The following is a 20,728-nucleotide window of genomic DNA, read 5'->3' as shown; positions in this document are numbered from 1 at the left end:
GCCCCATTCTTTCCGCCCCCAGCCCTTGACAACCACCATTCTACTTTCTATGAATTTGACTACGAGTACTCTGTGTATTTTTAATATTATTGTAAATGATATTTTTAAAATTTTCATTTGCTAATTGGTGCTCAAATATAAAAATATAATTGATTTTACTGTCCTTATCTTGTGGCTTTACTAAATCCATATTAATTTTTGTAATTTTTTAATATATTCATTAGAATTTTCTATGTAAATTATGATATCTATGAGTGAAGACAGTTTTATTTCTTCCTTTCTAATCTGTAAGCCATTTGTCTATCTATCCACCATCCCCTATCTATCTCCTTATTGTAATGGTTAGGACTTCCATGGCAATGTTGGGTAGAAGAGGTAAGAGCAGATATCTTTGTCTTGTTTCTATATCTATGGGGAAAATGTTCCTTATTTCACCATTAAGTAAGAAATTCTTTGTAGGTTTCTCATAGTGCCCTTTTTATTAGATTGACAGTTATTTTCTTTGTTGAAAGTTTTGATAATGAATGAGTGTTGGTTTTGTCAATTGCTTTTTTTTTTAATATTAACTGAGATTATTACATGGTTTCTCTCTTTAGCTCTGTATTTTCAATGATTGGTTTTTAAATGCTGAAGTAACTTTGTACTCCTGGGTTGACCCAGTTTGGTCCATTACTCATTTCTATATTGTCTTTTTATTTTGCTGGGTCCAGTTTGCTGTTGTTTAGTGGTGCATGTTGCCCTTTTGATCACAGGGCATATTGGCTTATAATGTCTATGGAACAGACTTGTCAGCTTTTTATATCAAGTTTATGTTTGCCTCATAAAATGAACTAGAAAGTATCTCTTACTCCTTTATTTTCTGAAAGAGTTTGTGTAAAATTGCTGATGTTTCTTCCTTAAATATTAGACAGAATTCACCAGTTTCTATTATTCTGGGCTGGAGTTTTAATCATGGGAAGGTTTTTGACTACAACTCCAAGTTCTCTAAGAGATTTAGGGCTATTCTGAGGTTTTATTCCTATTTGTACTAATTTTGGTATATTGTTATTTGTCGTTTTTTCTGAGTTGTTGGATTTATATATCTATGTTCATTTATTATCTTTAACATCTATAGAGTCTTTGGTGAGTCCCCTTGTGCATTCCTGATATTGGTAATGTGTGTTTTCTCTTTTTTTAATCAATTTTTCTAGGTGTTAGCAATTTGGTTAATTTTTTGAAGAATCAACTTTTGGCTTTATTGATTTTTTTATTGTTTGTTTTCTATTTTATTGATTTCTGCTCTCATAATTAATATTTTTTTTCTAATTACTTCAGGTTTAACTTGACACTCTTTTTCCAGCTTTTTAAGGTGTATAATCTCATCTAACTTAAGCATTTAAAGATATAAAGTTCTCTCTTAATTACTCTTTTAGCTTCATTCTATGATTTGGGGTATTCTGTTTTCATTTTTCATATGTTATATATTCTCATTCAATTTAAAATACCATTTAATTTTTCTTGCATTTTCTTTTTTGAGCCCAAAGGTTATTTAGAAGTGTGCTATTTAATTTCCAAATAGTTTGAGAGTTTCTAAATATATTTTTGTTATTGATTTCTAATTTAATTTTGTGTGATCAGAAATTTATGGTTTCAATTTTTTAACATGTTGTGAGTTATTTTATGGAGAGCATCTGGTCTGTTTGGGTGAACGTGCCATGTACACTGACACGTGTATGCTGTCTTGTTGGGTATATTGTTCTACAGATGTCCATTGGGTCAAGAGAGTGGTTAATGTTTCTGTTGTTTCTTCACTAATTTTTTTTGTTTAGTTCAGTTAATTGCTGAGAGTCAGGTATTAAAATTTCCAACTATAATTATGGATTTTTCTGTTTTGTTCTCTAGTTCTGTCAATTCTTGTTTATATATTTTGAAGCTCTGACATTAGGTGCATTCGTGTTATGTCTTTTTGCTTAATAGACCCTTTTATTTGAAAGAAGTTTTTGCTGAGTATGGAATCCAGGTTCATATCTCATTTTCTCTGCTAGTGCCTTGAAGCTGTCATTCCCTTGTCTTCTGTTTTGCTTTGTTTCTGATGAGGAGTCAGCCATTATTTTTTATCTCCCCCTTTTCTATTTATCCTAGGTTTTTAGCAAGTTGATTGTGACATCAGCAGGTGTGGTTTCCTTTGTATTTATTCTGCTTGCTTTTCACTGATCTTCCTTGGTTGGTGTGTTACTGTATTTTAATGAAATTTGGGAAAATTTTGGCCATGATTTCTTCAAACCTTTTTCCCAACTCCGTGCATCTCTCCCCTCCTCTTGGGATTTGATTGTACATAAGTTAGACCTCCTGTACTTTCCTATAGCTTACTAAGGCTCTATTTAATTTTTGGTAAATCTTCTTGTCTCTCTTTGTTTCAGTTTGGAAATTTTCCATTGACCAGTCAAGTTTACCAATTTTTTTTCCTAGTTTTATCCAATCTGTTGTTAATATCATACCATGAATGTTTTATTGGAGATTCTATGTTTTAGTTCTTCCAGTAGATTCTTTTACAGTTTCCATCTCTCCTGCAATCACCCATATCTTCATTATAGTTTCTTCTGTGCATTGTTTACCATACTTATAGTTCCTTAAAGTGCTGGTCTTCGAAGTCTAACATCTGGGTTTATTTCTCTTGACCATGGGTTATATTTCCCTGTTTCTTTACATGCCTGGTAATTTTTTATTGTACACCAGTCATTTGTACATTTATTGTACACCATACTTTGTGGTTTATACTCTAGGTTTTGTTACCTTCCTCTGAAGAGTGTTTTGTTACTGCAGCTTCTTACATTACTGGCAGGTCACCTGAAGCTTATGGAGTTTATCACTTTTTGTTGAAGCTGTTGCTTCCTCTGCTTCACTCAAGCAGGAAGCCTGTTTATTGCAGGCAGACCCTCTCATAATAAGAATAATAATTATGAAATGGTTTAACCACTTTTAACAAAAAAACTGTTTGGGGAAAATGTTACCTTCCTACACAATGTGTAACTACATTTGAGTTTTGGTATTGATTACTTTTCAACCTCAGAGGAGCCTACTTTCCTTTAAAGGTTATTCATTATTTATAACAAGGAATTTTTCTAAGGTTTTCTTCAAACCAGTTTTTGTTTTTAGCAGGTAACGTTGCAGGGAAGGTGCTGACTGGCCCCACCATTTCCTCAGCTGTTTGTGAAGAAGCCTTTTCTATCACATCATCATATGTGATGTGATATGCTTCTTCATCAGCATATGATGGCTCCTTTTTCTGTTTCCTCCCAATCTCCTACTCATTTCCCATTGCTTTTTTCCCCCGATATTGTAGTTATCTCTCTCTCTCTCTCTCTCTCTCTCTCTCTCTCTCTCTCTCCTCCTTTACCATGAACTTGTTGGTATACAAGTTACTTCTTCATCTGTGTTATTAGTGCCTGGCAGCATTAGGAATGGAGGAGATTTCCAAAACTGAGTTTCTATCACATTGACGTTCTGAGATTTGGTGAGCATGCTTGTTTCACTTGTGTGGTTTAAAGGATTTTATAGAAGGCAGCCTCTGTGTCAGCACTTTTCTTTAGTCTCTGAGTGACCAGTTTTACAGACTTACTCCAGCTCTGTCACTCTTCAGAGGTCCTAAACAACGCCAGGTGAAGATAAGACATAATTCTATTTGAAACTGAAAAGTAATTCCCACTTGTTTGCTCAAAATTCAGAAACCTGAAAGATGTCATTGTCCAACCCTTTCTGTTTGCATTTTTGGACATTCTCTAAAATTCAGATTAGAAGCCCACTGAGATGAGTAAGCTGTGAACACGATGTGATGGCCTTGAGCCGCTTCTCAGCGTGTCTTCCCTGCACCCTTGTTTGCTCCCCCATCCTGTGGGCACCTGACCAGTGGCCAGGGAGAAGCCCACAGGGAGGGACTAGGCTTTCTATTCCTTGACTGTTGAGGCAGAGAAGAGAAATTTCTTGCTCTTGTGGGGATCACCCAAGGGACTAACTGAATGAAATCTCATACCCTAGGTGGGCTGACATTAATAAGAACATGCACATCTTCATGCTTTTCCTGGCATAGGAGGCAAGTGACCTAAACCCAGCCTGCAAACGGGGACACAGAGCTCACACACCCGGGCAGAGTTGACTTGCACTTGTGTTTGTGTATTTGGCAAGTGTAACATTGGTTTTAGTTTAATCAGCAGTTAACTCCAGCTCACAAAGGGTGAGAGAAGGGTGGGTTGGGTGTGTATTGTTAGCACATGTGCTTGCTTATTTAAACGATATTTAAGGAATCCTTGACCCAGAGAAATAATGGCCGGTGAGCTTGAGAGAAAGGGCATCCGGCTCTTACTGACCCCAGAATCTCCTGTTTTAGATTATTTATGGCTCCAGGTTCTTTTCTTTGAAAAAGAAATTTTCTTCATGGGCCGAGAAGACAGCAGAGGAGGGAGAGAGCCAGAGGCGGCTGAAGAGACTGTGTCCTGCCAGACCCTTTGTCTCCACTGTTACGAGCGTTCAGACTTTACATTTGTGAGAAAGCTAAGACAGGGATTCTTAAAGTCCATTTGGTTAAATTGGACACAACTCAGATTTCGTTTGGGGATGGTCCAAATCAATGTAGGGTTGTTGACAAGCGTTAGGCTTATGGCAGGTGGCAGACTTAACAAGTGACTTAATTACAGGCCTGAGGCACTTGCTGAAGCTTGTCCTGGGAGCTCCCAGCCTTTCCCCTTTGCTCCCCAGCAGGCGGCAGCCCTAATATATGTGCTTTGGCCCACTTTTACTGTCTCCATGGAGCATCCTCAGGGCCACTTTAAAAAGTACCTAGGTGCTTAGAATGACTGATTTTATTGGCCAAAGGCAGGGCTAACAGGTTTTACCAAGAATAATTTAGCACAGACTCCAAGGGGACATGTGCAGGCCGTTCCCTACAGGCTGGGGGTAAGGTTGGACTGCAGGGCAAGTGGGAGGGCTGTGCTTTTGAGAGTCTCCCTCTCTGTCCCCCGTATTTATACATGTGGTCTGCACTATGGAGCAGTGGCGAGGTCACCACTCCTCTGTGGTGTAATAAGCACATCTCGCTGTACAAACTCTTTGAGGCCCTGCCTGACTTTTCGGAATCCTCTCCATTGCTTTCCTCTGTTTCAAAGAATTCTCTCCTATAGTTTAATGGTAGAACACAGTTTCTGAATGAACATCATTTTCATAAAAGCATCGCTTGCAAACAATGGAAGTTAATAGGGGTGTAATGTTTCTGATGTAGTTTAAGACTACGATGAAACATGTTAATCGTTAATATTCTGCATGTATTTGAACATAGGCATGAACACGTACCCACCCATGTGTACACTTCACATTTATAATCTGTCTTTCATATTCAACTTCCTTTGTTCCATCCCCCCCGACCTTAAAGATGCTGGATTTTTTTTTAAGTTAATAGACTTTATATTTAGAGCAATTTTAGGCTTACAGAAAAATTGAACAGAAAGTACAGAGAGATATCATGTACCGGTTCCCCACATCTGTACATACAGTTTCCCCTATCAGTAACATCTTATGTCAGTGTGGTGCATTTGTTATAGTTAGTGAGACTATGTTGATACGTTATTATTAGCTGAAGTCTATAGTTTACATTGCAGTTCATTCTTGGTGTTGCGTATTCTCTGGGTTTGCACAAATGTATAGTGACATGTTTCTGCCATTATAGTATCATACAGAGTAGTTGCACTGTGCTAAAAATCTCTGTTCTCCTGTTCACCGAGCTTCCCCCCACCCTTTGGCATTCACTGATCTTTTTACTGCTCCATAATTTTGCTTTTTCTAGAATGTCATAAAGTTGGGATCGTACAGTATGCATGCAGCCTTTTCAGATTGGCTTCTTTCACTTAGTAATGTGCATTTAAGTTTCCTCTGTGTCTTCTCATGTCTTTTCTTGATAGCTCATTTCTTTTCAGTGCTGAGTAATATTACATTGTACTACAGTTTATCCATTCACTGTGGGCATTTTGGTTGCTTCCAAGTTTTGGCAGTTATGGATTAAGCTGCTATAAACGTGCATGTGCAAGTTTTTGTGTGGACAGAAGTTTTCAATTCATTTGGGTAAATGCCAAGGGACAAGATGGCTAGATCATCAGATGCTGAATTTAAAAAGAAAAGAAAACAATCGGGGATATTTGACACCTTCCAGTGCACTTACAGACCATGTGTTGTTACCAGAGACGACTACCACGAGGATGGATTCTGCCAGCCTTACCGGGGAATCGCCTGTGCGCGTTTCATTGGGAACCGGACCATTTATGTGGACTCTCTCCAGATGCAGGGGGAGATCGAAAACCGAATCACAGGTAGGAGCGCAGACCTTTGTTCTGAGACAGTGAGCACACACACAGCTGCCTGTCGCCACGCTGGTGTGTTTTCAGTCCCCCTTGGGTGTTTTGTTGGTTATGACCTTGGACAGTGAGTCCCTGCCTCCTGCAAGAGAAAGTCAGAGGCCTTTTTCAGAAGCAGTTGCAATGACCACCGCGGTTTATCCTAAAATGTTCCCATTTGTATATGGAAATTAGCAAGTACAGTCCGCTTAGAATGCACCAACACACTGAATTAAGTCAACCACGTGGGTCCAAAGCCCTGCATTGTCTTGTCCTCACCGCGTGGCCAGGCCGGCACCTGCCCCATTCACTCTTGGTTCTGCTTTTCCTGACTCTTGTGCCTTCTTGGAGTTACGCTTGATTAAATGGTACCCGGGCCTGATTTTAGCTGTTGGGGACAGAGGTACCAGGCCACCGGCTGTGCCTGGGGGCACTGCAGTGAACTCAGACCCCCTTAGGCCCCCGGTTTCCAGGCAAAGCCAGGTCTTTGGGTACCTGCTCCGTCGTGTGAGAAATGGAGCAGATCATTTAGGAGTGAAGCTACTCGTTCTCCGTCGTTTTAGAAGTTACTGTCTCTGGTTGGTTGTTAGTCCTCACATTGATGTCAAGGACTTCCTGGGGGAAAGCCCTTGAGAAGTGAGAAAATGAATTAGACCAAGGCCCCAAAAAGCCCCCCTCCGCCTCTCGCTGCTCTCCCCACAAGCCCTAACCTTTTCTCTCCAGACTCTGTAAGGAACAAGGAGGATCTTGTGAAGATGGCAGGTGTCCCAGTTGAACTACATCCTCTGCACAGTGGTTCTTGACCCCGGCCAACCTGCGATGTGGGGCTTCCGGTGATTCTGGAGGGATTTGTGGAGGGGCTGGCAAAGCACTGCCCTGGTAAGGGCACAAAGGAAGTCCCCAGATAGAAACTCACATAGGTGACACTGATGTCCTTCTAAGTTCAGGTCAACCCTGGCTTTGTATTTCACCCACAGTCTGGAGGGTCTAAGGTCATGGTCACAGAGGGGCCTACCTGGCCCATGGTTACAGAGCCCCCTGAGGACAGGGCCAGGTGTCCAGTGAGAATGGAAGGGCAGTAATGGGGCCTGGAGATCTTAGAAGGTGCTATCTTGGTCTAATGGGAGAATCTTTTGAAATTGTTGGTATCTCTCATTGGAAAAGCTTCTTATGCCATTTAAAGCAGAACTTCTGAAACTTTCTGACCACAACATACAGTATCAATAAAAAGTATATTTTACATCGTGACTTAGTCTACATATACATCTACTTCATAGAACTGAAATGGGTTACAGGAAACAACATTTGCCCTGAACAAAGGCAGTGAGTGCACTGTGATTTTTCTCTTCAGTTTTATTTCATTAAAGAAAAAAGTTGGTTCCAGCCTTAATGCGAACCTTGCACTCTGACATCCTCTGTTCCGTTCTAATCATCTTTTAAAATGCTACCCGCAGACTCCAGAATTAATTTTATATCCCAGTAATTGGCAAACACTGATTCAAGGCACAAGATTGTCTCTCAATTATTTCTTCAGGAATTGTTTAAAGGATTAACAAATCAGATGTCTAAGCAGACTCATTTTTATAGTAGTTTTTAGGTACAGGTTTAGAATGAGGGTTCTCTACATTTGTGTAGTTTTGGAAAAATAAGTGTGAAGTTGCTCTAGACTGACTGACTTGAGGTTTAGAGACTGCATTGGTTGTGGAGATAGTCTGTTTGGAGAGCGTGCTTGTCAGAACTCATTCCAGGGACTCTGGAAGCTTCCCAGGAATGGGCCCCAAAGCCGTCAGAATGATGTGCTGGGTGTAAACAAAAGCGGGGACCTGATGGTTGGACCTCCTCGGTGCCTAGAACCATCTTTCAGAAATAAGCCCTCACATGATAGGTTCTGGGGCCGGGTTAGGAGAAATCCTAAAAGGGTCAGCTTTGACATCCTATCAGTTGGTACCCCAAAAGCAATGCTATGTTTGGCTTTCTTAGCTCTTTCCTTGCCTGGGGGTCAAGGCCAACACTGGCAACAACCCTCTTGGTAGTCAGTTGCCAGCTCACGTGATGGGACTGAACTGGGTTCAAACTTGGTTCGTCAGCTAACTCCAAGAGACCCTGCACCTTAACCTCTTACCTCTCCATTCCTCAATGTTAATATTGTCCAGAAGGGACCAGAGGACTAAGGATGATGTGAGCAGCACACTGCAGAGTGCCCGGAACCCAGCGCTGCGTGCAGCGCATGGACACAGCCTGTTACCAGACCCTCGTGAACCATTCACCTCACGTGCTATTTTATTGGCTCCATGTGGGCTTTCATCCCCCAAAGTGTGGCCTCGACAGATCACTTGACAGATAAAGACCCAGGCCCAGCAAGGACTGAGTGACTGACAACCCTGTAGTAAATGACAGGGCAGGGCCAGAACTGGGCTCCCATGCCAGCTCATCTAACCCAATGCCTGCCATGGGTGGCTGGTGGGTCCTTGGGGTGGGGGGGGTTGGTGTGGGGAATGGGTGCCAGCAGCGCCACCTGCTGGCCACACTGGGCATGGCACTACAAGTCATGGGTGGAGCTGGGGTGTCCCAGGAACTAAATTCCAACCTCTCTGGTTTCCTCCTCCCCATCTCAGCAGGGTGTGTAGGCAGAGGCGCCTCTTTTTCTCCAGCTGTCTAAGATCAGATCCTTATAAGCAGGTCCTTCATAGGTCAGAGTGGGGTGGGACTTCTGGCATGGGCATGTATGGGGCAGCTGATGCTTTCCTTTGAACCCTGACTGCCACAGCCCTGAGGAGAGCGCCTGGAGTGCACGCCTTCCCTGCTGCCACTGGCAACTCTGCTCCCGTTCACTTGCCTAGACTTTGTATCTGCAGCTCCCACCCCCTTCCCCTCTCCACATCAGGTGTCAGGTTCTTCCCATCAGGCTCCATCTTGTGACGTCTTGCCCCTAAAAAGCAAGCCAGCCCACCCTGGCTCCAGACTCTCCTGCGACAGCCTGCTTCTCTGCTCTCCTTTATCACAAAGCCCTGCCCCTCTTCCCACTTAGAACCTCCTCCAGCAGTTTCTTGGCTCTCCCCAGACTCCACCTGAGGGACTCCCCTGCACCCCCATTTGTCATCTTACCCCTCCTTGGGCTGCATGTCACAGGGCGGATCGCTCATCTTTCTGGCGCACTGCCTCCATCCCCCGGGTCATCTGCTCCCTGGCCAGGCCTCCCCTCTTCTCCCAGGCCCTGAGATGTCAGGAAGACCAAGGCTTGGTGCTTGTGCCCCTACTTCAATCCCTCCTTCTAGAAGCCACTCAGCCCACAGCTTTACCTACCGCCATGTGCTTGCAGAGCCAGTTCATAGCAGGACCTGAGGAAGTGGCTTTGGGTCTGATAACAGAATCTTCCTGTCATGGAAGTTGCATCTAGTTGGATGAGATCTGGGGCCGAGTTTTCTTTCTTTCTTGTCTCGCTTTTGATGTTTGTAAATGAAGCCCTGGCACCAGGGACCTTCTTTGTCTGGTGCAAACCTGGGCGGCCTATGTGCTCCCTGGGGCCCTGCTCTTGTGAGAGCCTCTCGCGGCTGGTAGAAGACAAGGCGGAGGGCGGGGGGCGGCGGGGCACGGACGAGATGGGGGCCACGGGCGCCGGGCAGGGTTAGGGGGCCCTGGGCAGGAGGTGGGACCAGGGGCCCTGGGCAGGGGTTGGTCCCAGGCAGGGCCCCGCCCACCCTAACGCCGGCCTCGCCGCCTCCGCAGCTGCCTTCACCATGATCGGCACCTCCACGCACCTGTCGGACCAGTGCTCGCAGTTCGCCATCCCGTCCTTCTGCCACTTCGTGTTCCCGCTGTGCGACGCGCGCTCCCGGGCGCCCAAGCCGCGCGAGCTGTGCCGGGACGAGTGCGAGGTGCTGGAGAGCGACCTGTGCCGCCAGGAGTACACGATTGCGCGCTCCAACCCGCTCATCCTCATGCGGCTGCAGCTGCCCAAGTGCGAGGCGTTGCCCATGCCCGAGAGCCCGGACGCCGCCAACTGCATGCGCATCGGCATCCCGGCCGAGAGGCTGGGCCGCTGTGAGTCTGTGCCCGCCCCCGAGGCCGAGGTCCTGCCTCTTAAGAGCCGGGGGACCCCATTCCATCCGGGGAAGTCTCACAGAGCGGCCCCCATTCCGGTAGGGCAGTTGCGGGGTGGGGACTCGCCGTTGTCCAGTTCCAGTTGCACAGCCCTGCTGGCCCTGCCTGCTTGTGGGTCCCCAGTAAGTCACTTTACCCCGATGAGCCACAAACTTGGCTTCTCTAAGATGGGAGGAATTTCTGCGCCTGCCGCCAAAGCTGTGAGGAGCTTTGGGGGAGGCAAGGTCCGCTTCCAAGACTGCCTTGTGGTGCCCAAGCATCTCTCAGCAGCTGACTAGGATTGTGGCTCTCCTTGAGGGGAGGGGGCCCAGGGAAGAGGTCGCCTCCCTCCCAGGCCTGGGAGATACTCACTTCCTTGGTGAGGCCAGGGTTCCCGAGGGCGGCAGGGCTCCTCACCAGGGCAGTCAGAGCCTGGTCTACAGACCCACTGCACCGTCCAAGTCCTGGTTGCCAGGCTGACTCCATGGGACCTCAGGCAAGTTGCTTAAATACCAGTTTCCTCATATTACACGGGGATAATAACTACTGACCTCAGCAGCTGGAATGGAGATTAAATGAATTAGTATTTAGAAAGTTCTTAGAACAGTGCCTGCACATGGCAAGCACGGTGTAACCGGTGTTCAACAAACACACACCCCAGGTGTGGCTCAGAGAGGCCCTGGGTCCCCCACACCCCGGAGTGGAGTGAGCCTGGGGCTCCGCGCACAGGAGGCTGAGCCGCGTCCTCACTGAGGCTGGGGGGCCAGGCCTGGGAGTTTCTCTTCCCTCCTGCGTCGTTTGGTTTTGCTTCTAGTGCAAGCGAACGTGAGGCTGGGGTTGACATCGTCATTGTGGAATGGGGGTGCCCAGTGAGTCCAAAGGTGTTTCAGGGCCATAGAATAACTTCTGACCAGTTATCTTCCCCATATATGTACCTGGTGCACCCGCCCATTTAATTTGTGGGCTTGGGACTGTATTCAGTCATTACGTCTAATGCTGCTTTCCTTGGAAGTGATGTCAAACTCTTTGGCCTTCTGGAAATTTCAGTGTGGGTACATCCAGGCAAAGTGGCTTTGTTGTTCCTTTTTGGAGTAGTTGAAGAAGGGTGCTCCCTGGACCCCCAGAGGAGGGCGGCTTCCTCTTAATTTTCGGGCCTCCTGACGCATCTTCTCTCTCAGACCATCAGTGCTACAATGGCTCAGGCACGGATTACAGAGGAACGGCAAGCACCACCAAGTCGGGACACCAGTGCCAGCCGTGGGCCCTGCAGCATCCTCACAGCCACCACCTGACCAGCGCCGACTTCCCCGAGCTCGGAGGAGGGCACGCCTACTGCCGGAACCCTGGAGGGCAGATGGAAGGCCCCTGGTGCTTCACGCAGAATAAAAACGTACGCATGGAACTGTGTGACGTACCCTCTTGTAGTATGTATTCTCTCTCTCTTTTTTTTTTAAAGTGTTGACTGTGGGGTGTACTTTGTGATGATGTGGAACCGGGAGGCTGATAGATAGCTCTGGGAGCCCCCTGCCCACACCGAGTTTCACCACCATGATTATTTGTTTTACATAAAGCTGTTGCTGGTTGTAAAAGGAGTATCTGGTCATTATAGGACGTTTTAAATGATAGAAAAGTCTGAAGAAGAATGGGCAAATCACCTCTAATTTTACCACTCAGCAGAGACTACTGTTGACATTTGGGGGCCCTTCTGTCAGCCCTCTTTCCAAGTGTGGTCCTGGGATATTCAATCTGGCCTCTTGTTTCCCAGTGAACATTGTCATGCATTTCCCAGTATTGGTGGAAATGCTTCCCATTACAGTTACAACCAGCTTCTCAGACCAGCATCTGTAGTTGGGGCACAAGGCCTCCAGCTCGCCCTCCCTCGCCTCGCACTTTGCTCAGCTTTTACACAGAGACTTAGCAGAGTGAGGAGAAAATAGAACTTAAATCTCTTAACTGTTTTCCCTGCAATTTCTGTCTTAAATTATGACTAGGAGAAAAGTTTGTAGTTCATGGTTGCAAATTTTACAGACATCATTATCTCTGTGCAGGAATAAATTTTAAGAATGAAGAGTTTGGTAATTAGATTATAGTATAGTTATTCAATGGAATGCTACAGTTGAAAAAACTTTCCTGCAAGGAAGGATGTTCATATTGACCTGTTAAGGGAAAGAAGCAAGCTGTAGGGCAATAGCTGTGTTATGTCTTTTTGGTTTCTCTTTCTTCCTGTTCTTCTCTCTGTCTCTCTGTCTTTCTTTCATCCTCCTCCTCTCCCTCCCTTCCCTTTCCTTTCTCTCTCACTTTCCTTCCTTCCCCCCTTCCTTCTTTCTTTCTGATAAAAGAAAATGAGTAAAGGGTATGTGAGTGAGCACACATATGCACCTATATTTCATGGAAGAAGTTTTGCAAAGATAAACATCATACTTTCAGCAGTGATTTCCCATGACCTACAGATATGTTAAAACATAAGATGTTTTTACAATGAGCAGTTTTTATTTTTGTAATTAAAAATGAATTGAATCATAAAGAAAAATATGTACGTTCTTTGACCTGGCAATGCCATAGGAATCTTATATTGCAGAAATATTTGCACTTAAAGGGCAGAAATGCAAGGATATTTGTTGCAGAATCACTTCTAACAGCTAAATGACAAACAGAGTAATGGTTTACCAGCAAGGGGTTGGATGATAATTGAAGTACATCCGTACCATGGGACAGTGTGCAGCTCTTGCAGAGTGCCTAGTGCTGTCTGTTCTGTGAGAAACGTGGCCTGAGATATATTATTCTGCTACAAAACCAGGAGCAGGAAAACATGGATGATGTGATTCCATTTAAAATTCTATTTTTAAAAATTATATGAAACTGCTGCTTCTCTATATGTCAAACTAGTTGAATATTGGTTATTTCATGTTCAACTTAAATATATACATAAAAAATTAAGTGAATACCAACCTATTAACAATAGTATAGCCTTTGGTGAAATTAGTTATTAGGAACATTCACTTTTCTCTAATGCTGTCAATAGAATTATTAATCAGCATGTGTTCTGTTGGTGATTTTTTAAAGGTAATGGTAAAAGTTAATGGTTTACAAACCTATGGATGGTGGTCACACCTCTCACCTTGGCCTGAGGGTCCTGGAATCTCCCCTTAGCCCTAATCATGAAAAATGACCCAGAATCCCCACTGCCCCTGAGTCTTCTAAAATATCTGCCTCCAGGGTGGGGTCAGGAGAGTTGTGTGTGTGGTTGTATTTGATTTTTATCTTCTTTTGGAGGCTGGGGGGCAAGACTGGCTTTGGGACAAAGCTTCTTTACTATGGTGGTGGTAGTGGTGATTTTTAGAACTGAATTGGCTCTTGCGGGGACCACATGGACCAGAAGTCACTTGTTTGCTTTCACATGGAAAGCTCATTACCCACTGGTCATAGGGAGGCCCAAGTCCCGTGTGATTATTCACAAGGTTAAGGTGAAAACTGTTGTGGGGAGAGGGGCCTTTTGGAGGACTTGCCTCCCACATCACAGAGCAGAAGCCTCAACTCTCCCTCAGAGGGCAGCGCTGCCCACAGGGTTCCTGGCCGTGCTTTATAGCCTTGCAGCCTGGGGCCCTCTGTGCTTTTCTGTAAATCCTGTAGGGGGAGATAGAGCGTTGCTCGTCACCGTGGAAAAAAACGAAGGAAAAACACTTGGAAGCCTCAGACTGTTTGTACATCTTACCATTGTTTTTCAAGAATTTTTCTGCCCCTGCTGCAAATTGTTGGGTCAAACTCATTGGCTACCAGTGCTCTTGTAAATCAAATGCATTTTAAATTATTGTCTTAAAAGAATATGGGTTCATTGTACAAGAATGTGGAAAACCCTAAAATGTTGAATGAAGGAAAGGATCATTTCTAATGCCAGTATCCAGTTTCCTTCACTGAGGACAGGCCTGTCCCATGTGTTTCATCGAGTTTAGTAAAGATGAAAAGTCAGAGCACCTATTTCCAAAGGTATTCAAATTAGAAGGGAATGTGATGGTGGTGTTTGCTGCTGTAAGACCTTTAGAGTTCGTTTATCTTTTGAGCTCTGTATTCCTCTTTGTTTCCGTGGTGGGCGGTTCTAGATTGTGTCTGACAAATGTTTATCGGGATGTGCGTTTTTGGGCACATTACTTTTTTTGAGGTTTGGTTTATATTTTTGTCCCTTTGTGAAACTTACCCTGATTATCTACTTGTGCTTGAATATCTTAGTTGGAGGTGGGAGTGGGATGGTGGAGAACTTCGAGTTGCAAGCAGGGATGTTTCCAGAAAACTCATGAACGCCTTGCTGTTCACAGGCCCCCAAGACAGCAGCAGGATGGGAATTCTGTACATCTTGGTTCCGAGCATTGCCATTCCCCTGGTCATCGCGTGCCTTTTCTTCTTGGTCTGCATGTGCCGGAATAAACAGAAGGCTTCTTCCTCCACGCCCCAGAGGCGGCAGCTGATGGCCTCACCCAGCCAGGATGTGGAAATGCCTCTCATCAACCAGCACAAGCAGGTCTCTGTGCCCCCGTATTTAAAGAGGCAGCTGCCCCAGGCTTAACCTCTACCTGGAGATTGGTTACCTCCAATTCTAGGTTTCTTAATTTGCTTGATACACAGCACGTAATTCTTTTAAACTGTCCTTCATTTTGCCGTTTCTTCTCTAAAATATACCAGGACGTTTGTGTCCTTAGGGAGTATATGGAAGGTGCGTTTGGACTTCACTGTTCTCCCTCGACGGAGACCAGCCATTTTAGCATGGGCCCGAATGAGTTGTCCTCACTTTGCTGTGCTTCAGCTGTCTCCACAGGAGGACACACAAAAGAAGGGCTCAGATCACCCCCACCACTTGAGGGTCAACATGGTATTTTTAAGGGATGATGACCTGTTTTCTGGTCAGTTTGGGGTTGGGTTGGTTTTGCTTTGTTTTGTTTTACAGGGAAGGACACAGCAACAGTCCTGTAGTGGTGGTAGCGGGGCAGACCACCCCCAACCTGAGTTCTTAGGATAGCGAGAACACACGGAAATGTATCACAGGAGGAGGTCTCTCCCAGCCCACCTAGCTTCAGTGAAGGGGCATTTACATTACTTGAAAGTTTTGGGGGAAAATCATTTCCATCCAGGCTGTGAAGAGGGAGAGGGCGGACTCATTCAGTTCAGTAGCCAGGAGTCACTGAGGGTTTGCTGTGGGTGAAGGGCTGGCAGGTGAGGGCACAGATTCCCTTGGGTTCAGAGAGCCTCCGAGGACAGGGGCCAGGCACACAGAAGGGACGGGAAGTTGTAGAGGCTGAGAGACGCAAGGTTCAAATCGATTTCACCTGTGTGGTGCTTCTGTCAAGTGGCACCCACTGGAGAATCTAATCAGGAGGAAGCAGCAAAACAGGCCCTTGGAGGCACATCTGGAGAGCAGCTGGCCTGGACTCTAAAAATGACTCCGATTGGGGGAAGCCCACCTCAGGGTTCGAGGGAAATAGACATTGCATCTTGTTGTGATGAACAGTGGTGGCTGGGCCTGTCGGTGGATGCATAGCAGGGAACATCAGGAAAGGCCCTAAGTGGGGGACACAGCTGGGAGGGTGACCTGGGACGGCCGGAGTTCAGCATGGCTGGGGTGTGTAAATAGGTGTGTGCACACACACACACCCTCACACATACAGTCTGCAATGGTATCTTTGGGGTGGGGACATTGTTTGCAGCCTGGTTGGGACCCTGTTGAAGGTTTCAGGCAGCCTCATGGTGTCAGAGCACATTTAAGAGCAGAGAGCATTGTGCGGGGCAGGCTGAGCCTGGGCCAGGTGGGACTGGTGGGTCCTCTGCAAGCCCAGGCTGGGTGGGGGGGCGGCTCTAGGACTGCCCGCCCCCCCCCCCCCCCCCCCCCCCACCCCCCCCCCCCCCCCCCCCCCCCCCCCCCCCCCCCCGTTTCAGGCAGCCTCATGGTGTCAGAGCACATTTAAGAGCAGAGAGCATTGTGCGGGGCAGGCTGAGCCTGGGCCAGGTGGGACTGGTGGGTCCTCTGCAAGCCCAGGCTGGGTGGGGGGGCGGCTCTAGGACTGCCCGCCCCCCCCCCCCCCGCCCCAGAATCCCCTCCCAGCTGTTCAGCTCTGCCTCCTCGCGTCTCGGTGGCAGAAATGTTTCACCGGAGCTTTTCTTCTTGGCAGGCCAAACTCAAGGAGATCAGCTTGTCCACGGTGAGGTTCATGGAGGAGCTCGGGGAGGACCGGTTCGGGAAGGTCTACAAAGGGCATCTGTTCGGCCCGGCGCCGGGCGAGCAGACCCAGGCCGTGGCCATCAAGACGCTGAAGGACAAAGCGGAGGGGCCGCTCCGGGAGGAGTTCCGGCATGAGGCCCTGCTGCGGGCACGGCTGCAACACCCCAACATTGTCTGCCTGCTGGGCGTGGTGACCAAGGACCAGCCCCTCAGCATGATCTTCAGCTACTGCTCGCACGGCGACCTGCACGAGTTCCTGGTCATGCGCTCGCCGCACTCGGACGTGGGCAGCACAGACGACGACCGCACGGTGAAGTCCGCCCTGGAGCCCCCCGACTTCGTGCACGTGGTGGCGCAGATCGCCGCGGGCATGGAGTACCTGTCCAGCCACCACGTGGTCCACAAGGACCTGGCCACCCGCAACGTCCTCGTGTACGACAAGCTGACCGTGAAGATCTCGGACTTGGGGCTCTTCCGCGAAGTGTACTCGGCCGACTACTACAAGCTGACGGGGAGCGCGCTGCTGCCCATCCGCTGGATGTCCCCCGAGGCCATCATGTACGGCAAGTTCTCTGTGGACTCGGACATCTGGTCCTACGGCGTGGTCCTGTGGGAGGTGTTCAGCTACGGCCTGCAGCCCTACTGCGGCCACTCCAACCAGGACGTGGTGGAGATGGTCCGGAGCCGGCAGGTGCTGCCCTGCCCCGACGACTGCCCCGCCTGGGTGTACGCGCTGATGATCGAGTGCTGGCACGAGTTCCCCAGCCGGCGGCCCCGCTTCAAGGACATCCACGGCCGGCTGCGGGCCTGGGGCAACCCGTCTACCTACAACAGCTCGGGGCAGACCTCGGGCGCCAGCAACGTCACACAGACCAGCTCGCTGAGCACCAGCCCCGTCAGCAACGTCAGCAACACCCGCTACGGGGGCCCCAAGCAGAAGGCCCAGCCCTTCCCGCAGCCCCAGTTCATCCCCATGAAGGGCCAGATCAGACCCATGGTGCCCCCTCCCCAGCTCTACATCCCCGTCAATGGGTACCAGCCCGTGCCGGCCTACGGGGCCTACCTGCCCAACTTTTACCCGGTCCAGATCCCGATGCAGATGGCCCCACAGCAGGTGCCCGCCCAGATGGTGCCCAAGCCTGGCTCCCACCACAGCGGCAGCGGCTCCACCAGCACGGGGTACGTCACCACCGCGCCCTCCAACACATCCGTGGCAGACAGGGCAGCCCTGCTCTCGGAGGGCACTGAGGACACGCAGAACGTCCCGGAAGATGTGGCCCAGAGCCCCGTGCAGGAAGCAGAGGAGGAGGAGGATGGCTCCGTCCCCGAGACCGAGCTGCTGGGAGACAATGACACTCTGCAGATGGACGAGTCTGAGGTCCAGCTGGAAGCCTGAGGGCTGCAGGGCCGCGGGGCGCTTGGGGGGAGACTTGGGCCTCCCTGAGGAGCGCGCCCCGGGTACCAGTGGGCTGGAGTGCAGTCTCCCTGGGCGAAGTCCTCCTCTGTCGTCCTCTCGTGCACGGAGCAGCACTGTGCCCACCTGCTTGGTTGGAGGGTCTTGTAGCCAATGGCTCCTGACAAGGCAGGGGTGGTAACCCAGCAGGACTCGTGGTGACCCCCAGTGCCACCTACATTTCCCTGGAGGTCAATCGGCCGTGAGCAGTGCCTGTGCTCTGAAGGAAATTAGGTGGCATCTTCCCTCCATATTGCATAGGGATTGAATATTTCCAAACATTGGGAAAACAGGCCTGCAAAAAGGCAGTGAGGTGGGACCTCGGGCTTTGCGATGCCCAGCGACTGGGCTGCTGCGTGAGGATGGAGGAGGATGCTTTTCTCTCTGCTACCCCCCCCGCCCACCAGTAACAGTCTCCCTTCAGCCACCAAAGATTAGTGGGAACAGGACGCGGCCGCCTGCCCCCTGTCAGAGTCTGATGAGAAAGGGGCTCCTGGAATGGGAGTTCCGTATTAAAACGAAATGTGCCTTAAAAGAAACCCACACAATTTTGTACTTTTGTGAAATGATTTTAATTATCCTGCATGTGTATTTTGCCCAGTTTTCTGGAATTCAAGGGAAAGTGTTTTTGGGGTTTGGAATGTTACAAAAGAGGCAATATTGTACAGAGCACAGTATTGTTATTTTTTTTCTTTTTTTTTTAGAATCCTGTACAGACCTTAAATGTAATTTATATGGTTTTTGTATGCCATTTTCATTGAAGAATTTTGAGCTTAAAATAATGACTTCGTAATTTAACTGTTTACGTTACCCACATTGGGATGCCACCTGATTGTGTTTTGGTTTGCTTGTGTTTGTACCATATGTAAGCGAGGTCAGTTCATTTCAGAGCTCCTATGAGAGAAGGCGCACAGGCACACTGCATCTGACACACGGGGTAGAGCGCACTTGTAACTCCCACACCTGGTGTATCCAATAAAGCAAAACAGAAGGTTCGGTCTGCCCTCTGCAGGTCCTGAGGACATCAGGCAGCGGGAGGTGCTGGATGACGGAGACGCCCAACGGTGATGATTTGGGCTGAGGTTTAGGGGGCTCATGCAGGACCAGCGACTCCATTTGAATGTGGATATACGTTGACAGATAAATGATGGGAACAAGTTGCATTGCTCTTCTCGGTAAGGTCTGTGGCAGGGATTAGCCGCAGATGACGTGAAGACGGTCTTTTGTTTTAAACCTCTCTCCTCCTGAGGTCCCAGAGCCCCTGCCATTTTTAGATCTGGAGTCTGGCTCTTCCCAGGGCCCTGGAGCAGGGCTGGAGGGGGAGAGAGTGACGGAGATCGGGCCTCCTTCACCACCTGCTCAGAGCTGCCTGCATCCCCTCCTTGGCTGGCAGCGCGGCCAGCTGAGTCCAGGTACACCTGGACCAGGGTCAACTGCGGGGTCAGTGGCTCCAGGGCTTCCAGTCAGGGGAGGGGCTGGGTGAGTCCGGGAGATGCTTCTGCCAGCCAGCCAATGGCCTCTGCTGCCCCTCGGGCGGCTCCCTGTCTCCCAGCATGGCCTGGTTGGTTTTCCGTGTTTAATGGAGTAGGTCCACAACCCTGGGCCAGGCAAGACTCAGGTAGGAATTCGCTTCACGTCGCAGGCACTGGTTCTTTAGCCTGCATGAGAACATCTTGCAGGGCTTGTTGCAAAATGAGCACTGCCCTCCCCGCTCCCAGGCAAGTCTGGGTTGGACCAAGAAAGTACATTTTCTAACAAGAGCCCAGAGGGTCCTGAGGGTGAAAGCCCCTTAAGCACAGCATCATTGGATCCTACCCGCTGGGGCTCCCTGGCTCTCCAGCACGTCAGGTCATCTTGTACACCCCTTGCTCCTCTGCTTTAGCATGATGCCGCTGACAGGTAGAGCCCCCCCACACAAACAAATAAAAGGTCTCAGTGTATATCCTAAAATCAGGAGGAACTCTTCCCTGCTCGGTAGAAGGAAGTAATGTGAATGACTGGGAGCCCCTCGGAGCCCCCTCTACCAGCAAGTGTGGTCTGGATTGCATATTCAAAGAACTCAGGGTTACACGGAGCTACTTCTCATTTCCACCGAGTCGAGACCTAAGAGTAAAAACTGGGAAATAGCCCTTTGGCTGCTCCCTCTACAGATGCAGTCAGGGAGGTGGGCGGCCACTTCAGTTTCCCATCACTCAGCCCCGAGACTTGAACGTCGTGCTCGGGGCCACGGACAGAACCTCGGGATGAGCAGCAGAGATTCTGCAGAGAGACGCAGGGTTTTTTGGCAGAGTCGGGGGAGGTTTTGATTTGGGGGATTTTTTGGCTAGAAATAACACGTGTTTGTTACAGCTCATTCTAATTGTAAAATCTTGATGCATCTTTAGGAAGATTATTGAGCCTTTAAAGTTGATGCAGTTGAACAAAAGTGACTTAATTGGCATGTTCCAGAACAACTGATTTTAGAGCTAAGCCGCATGATTCAGATAAATGTCACTCGTACCTTCTACCCAGCCGCATGCCTGTCCCTGTTTACACCCGCAAGAGGGCGATTTTCACACCTATTCAGTAAAGTCACCTAAGTGTAATTAGTTTTAATCAAGCCATACAAAGCCACAAACACCTTGTACACTCCTT

The 20,728-nt window shown here is 48.1% G+C and overlaps 1 protein-coding gene across 3 annotated transcripts in view; it reads left to right on the top strand.

Annotated features, from left to right (window-relative positions):
- ROR2 (receptor tyrosine kinase like orphan receptor 2) overlaps positions 1 to 19,124 on the top strand; it is a 234,157-nt gene extending 215,033 nt beyond the window's left edge. For 2 of the 3 annotated variants that reach the window (XM_024130755.2, XM_007109396.4), the window contains 5 exons: positions 6,205 to 6,332; positions 10,083 to 10,397; positions 11,615 to 11,860; positions 14,747 to 14,949; positions 16,592 to 19,124. In XM_024130755.2, coding sequence (XP_023986523.1) covers positions 6,205 to 6,332; positions 10,083 to 10,397; positions 11,615 to 11,860; positions 14,747 to 14,949; positions 16,592 to 18,037 — 2,338 coding nt within the window. In that variant the 3' untranslated portion in view covers positions 18,038 to 19,124. The remainder of the gene's footprint in view (positions 1 to 6,204; positions 6,333 to 10,082; positions 10,398 to 11,614; positions 11,861 to 14,746; positions 14,950 to 16,591) is intronic. The other variant, XM_024130754.2, reaches the window with a different exon arrangement.
- Positions 19,125 to 20,728: the final 1,604 nt, after the last annotated feature.

Source organism: Physeter macrocephalus, chromosome 9 (assembly GCF_002837175.3).
Source record: "Physeter macrocephalus isolate SW-GA chromosome 9, ASM283717v5, whole genome shotgun sequence".
Classification (NCBI taxonomy): domain Eukaryota; kingdom Metazoa; phylum Chordata; class Mammalia; order Artiodactyla; family Physeteridae; genus Physeter; species Physeter macrocephalus.
The sequence above is the reverse complement of the archived record's forward strand: the minus strand, read 5'-3'. Positions and strand labels throughout refer to the sequence as shown.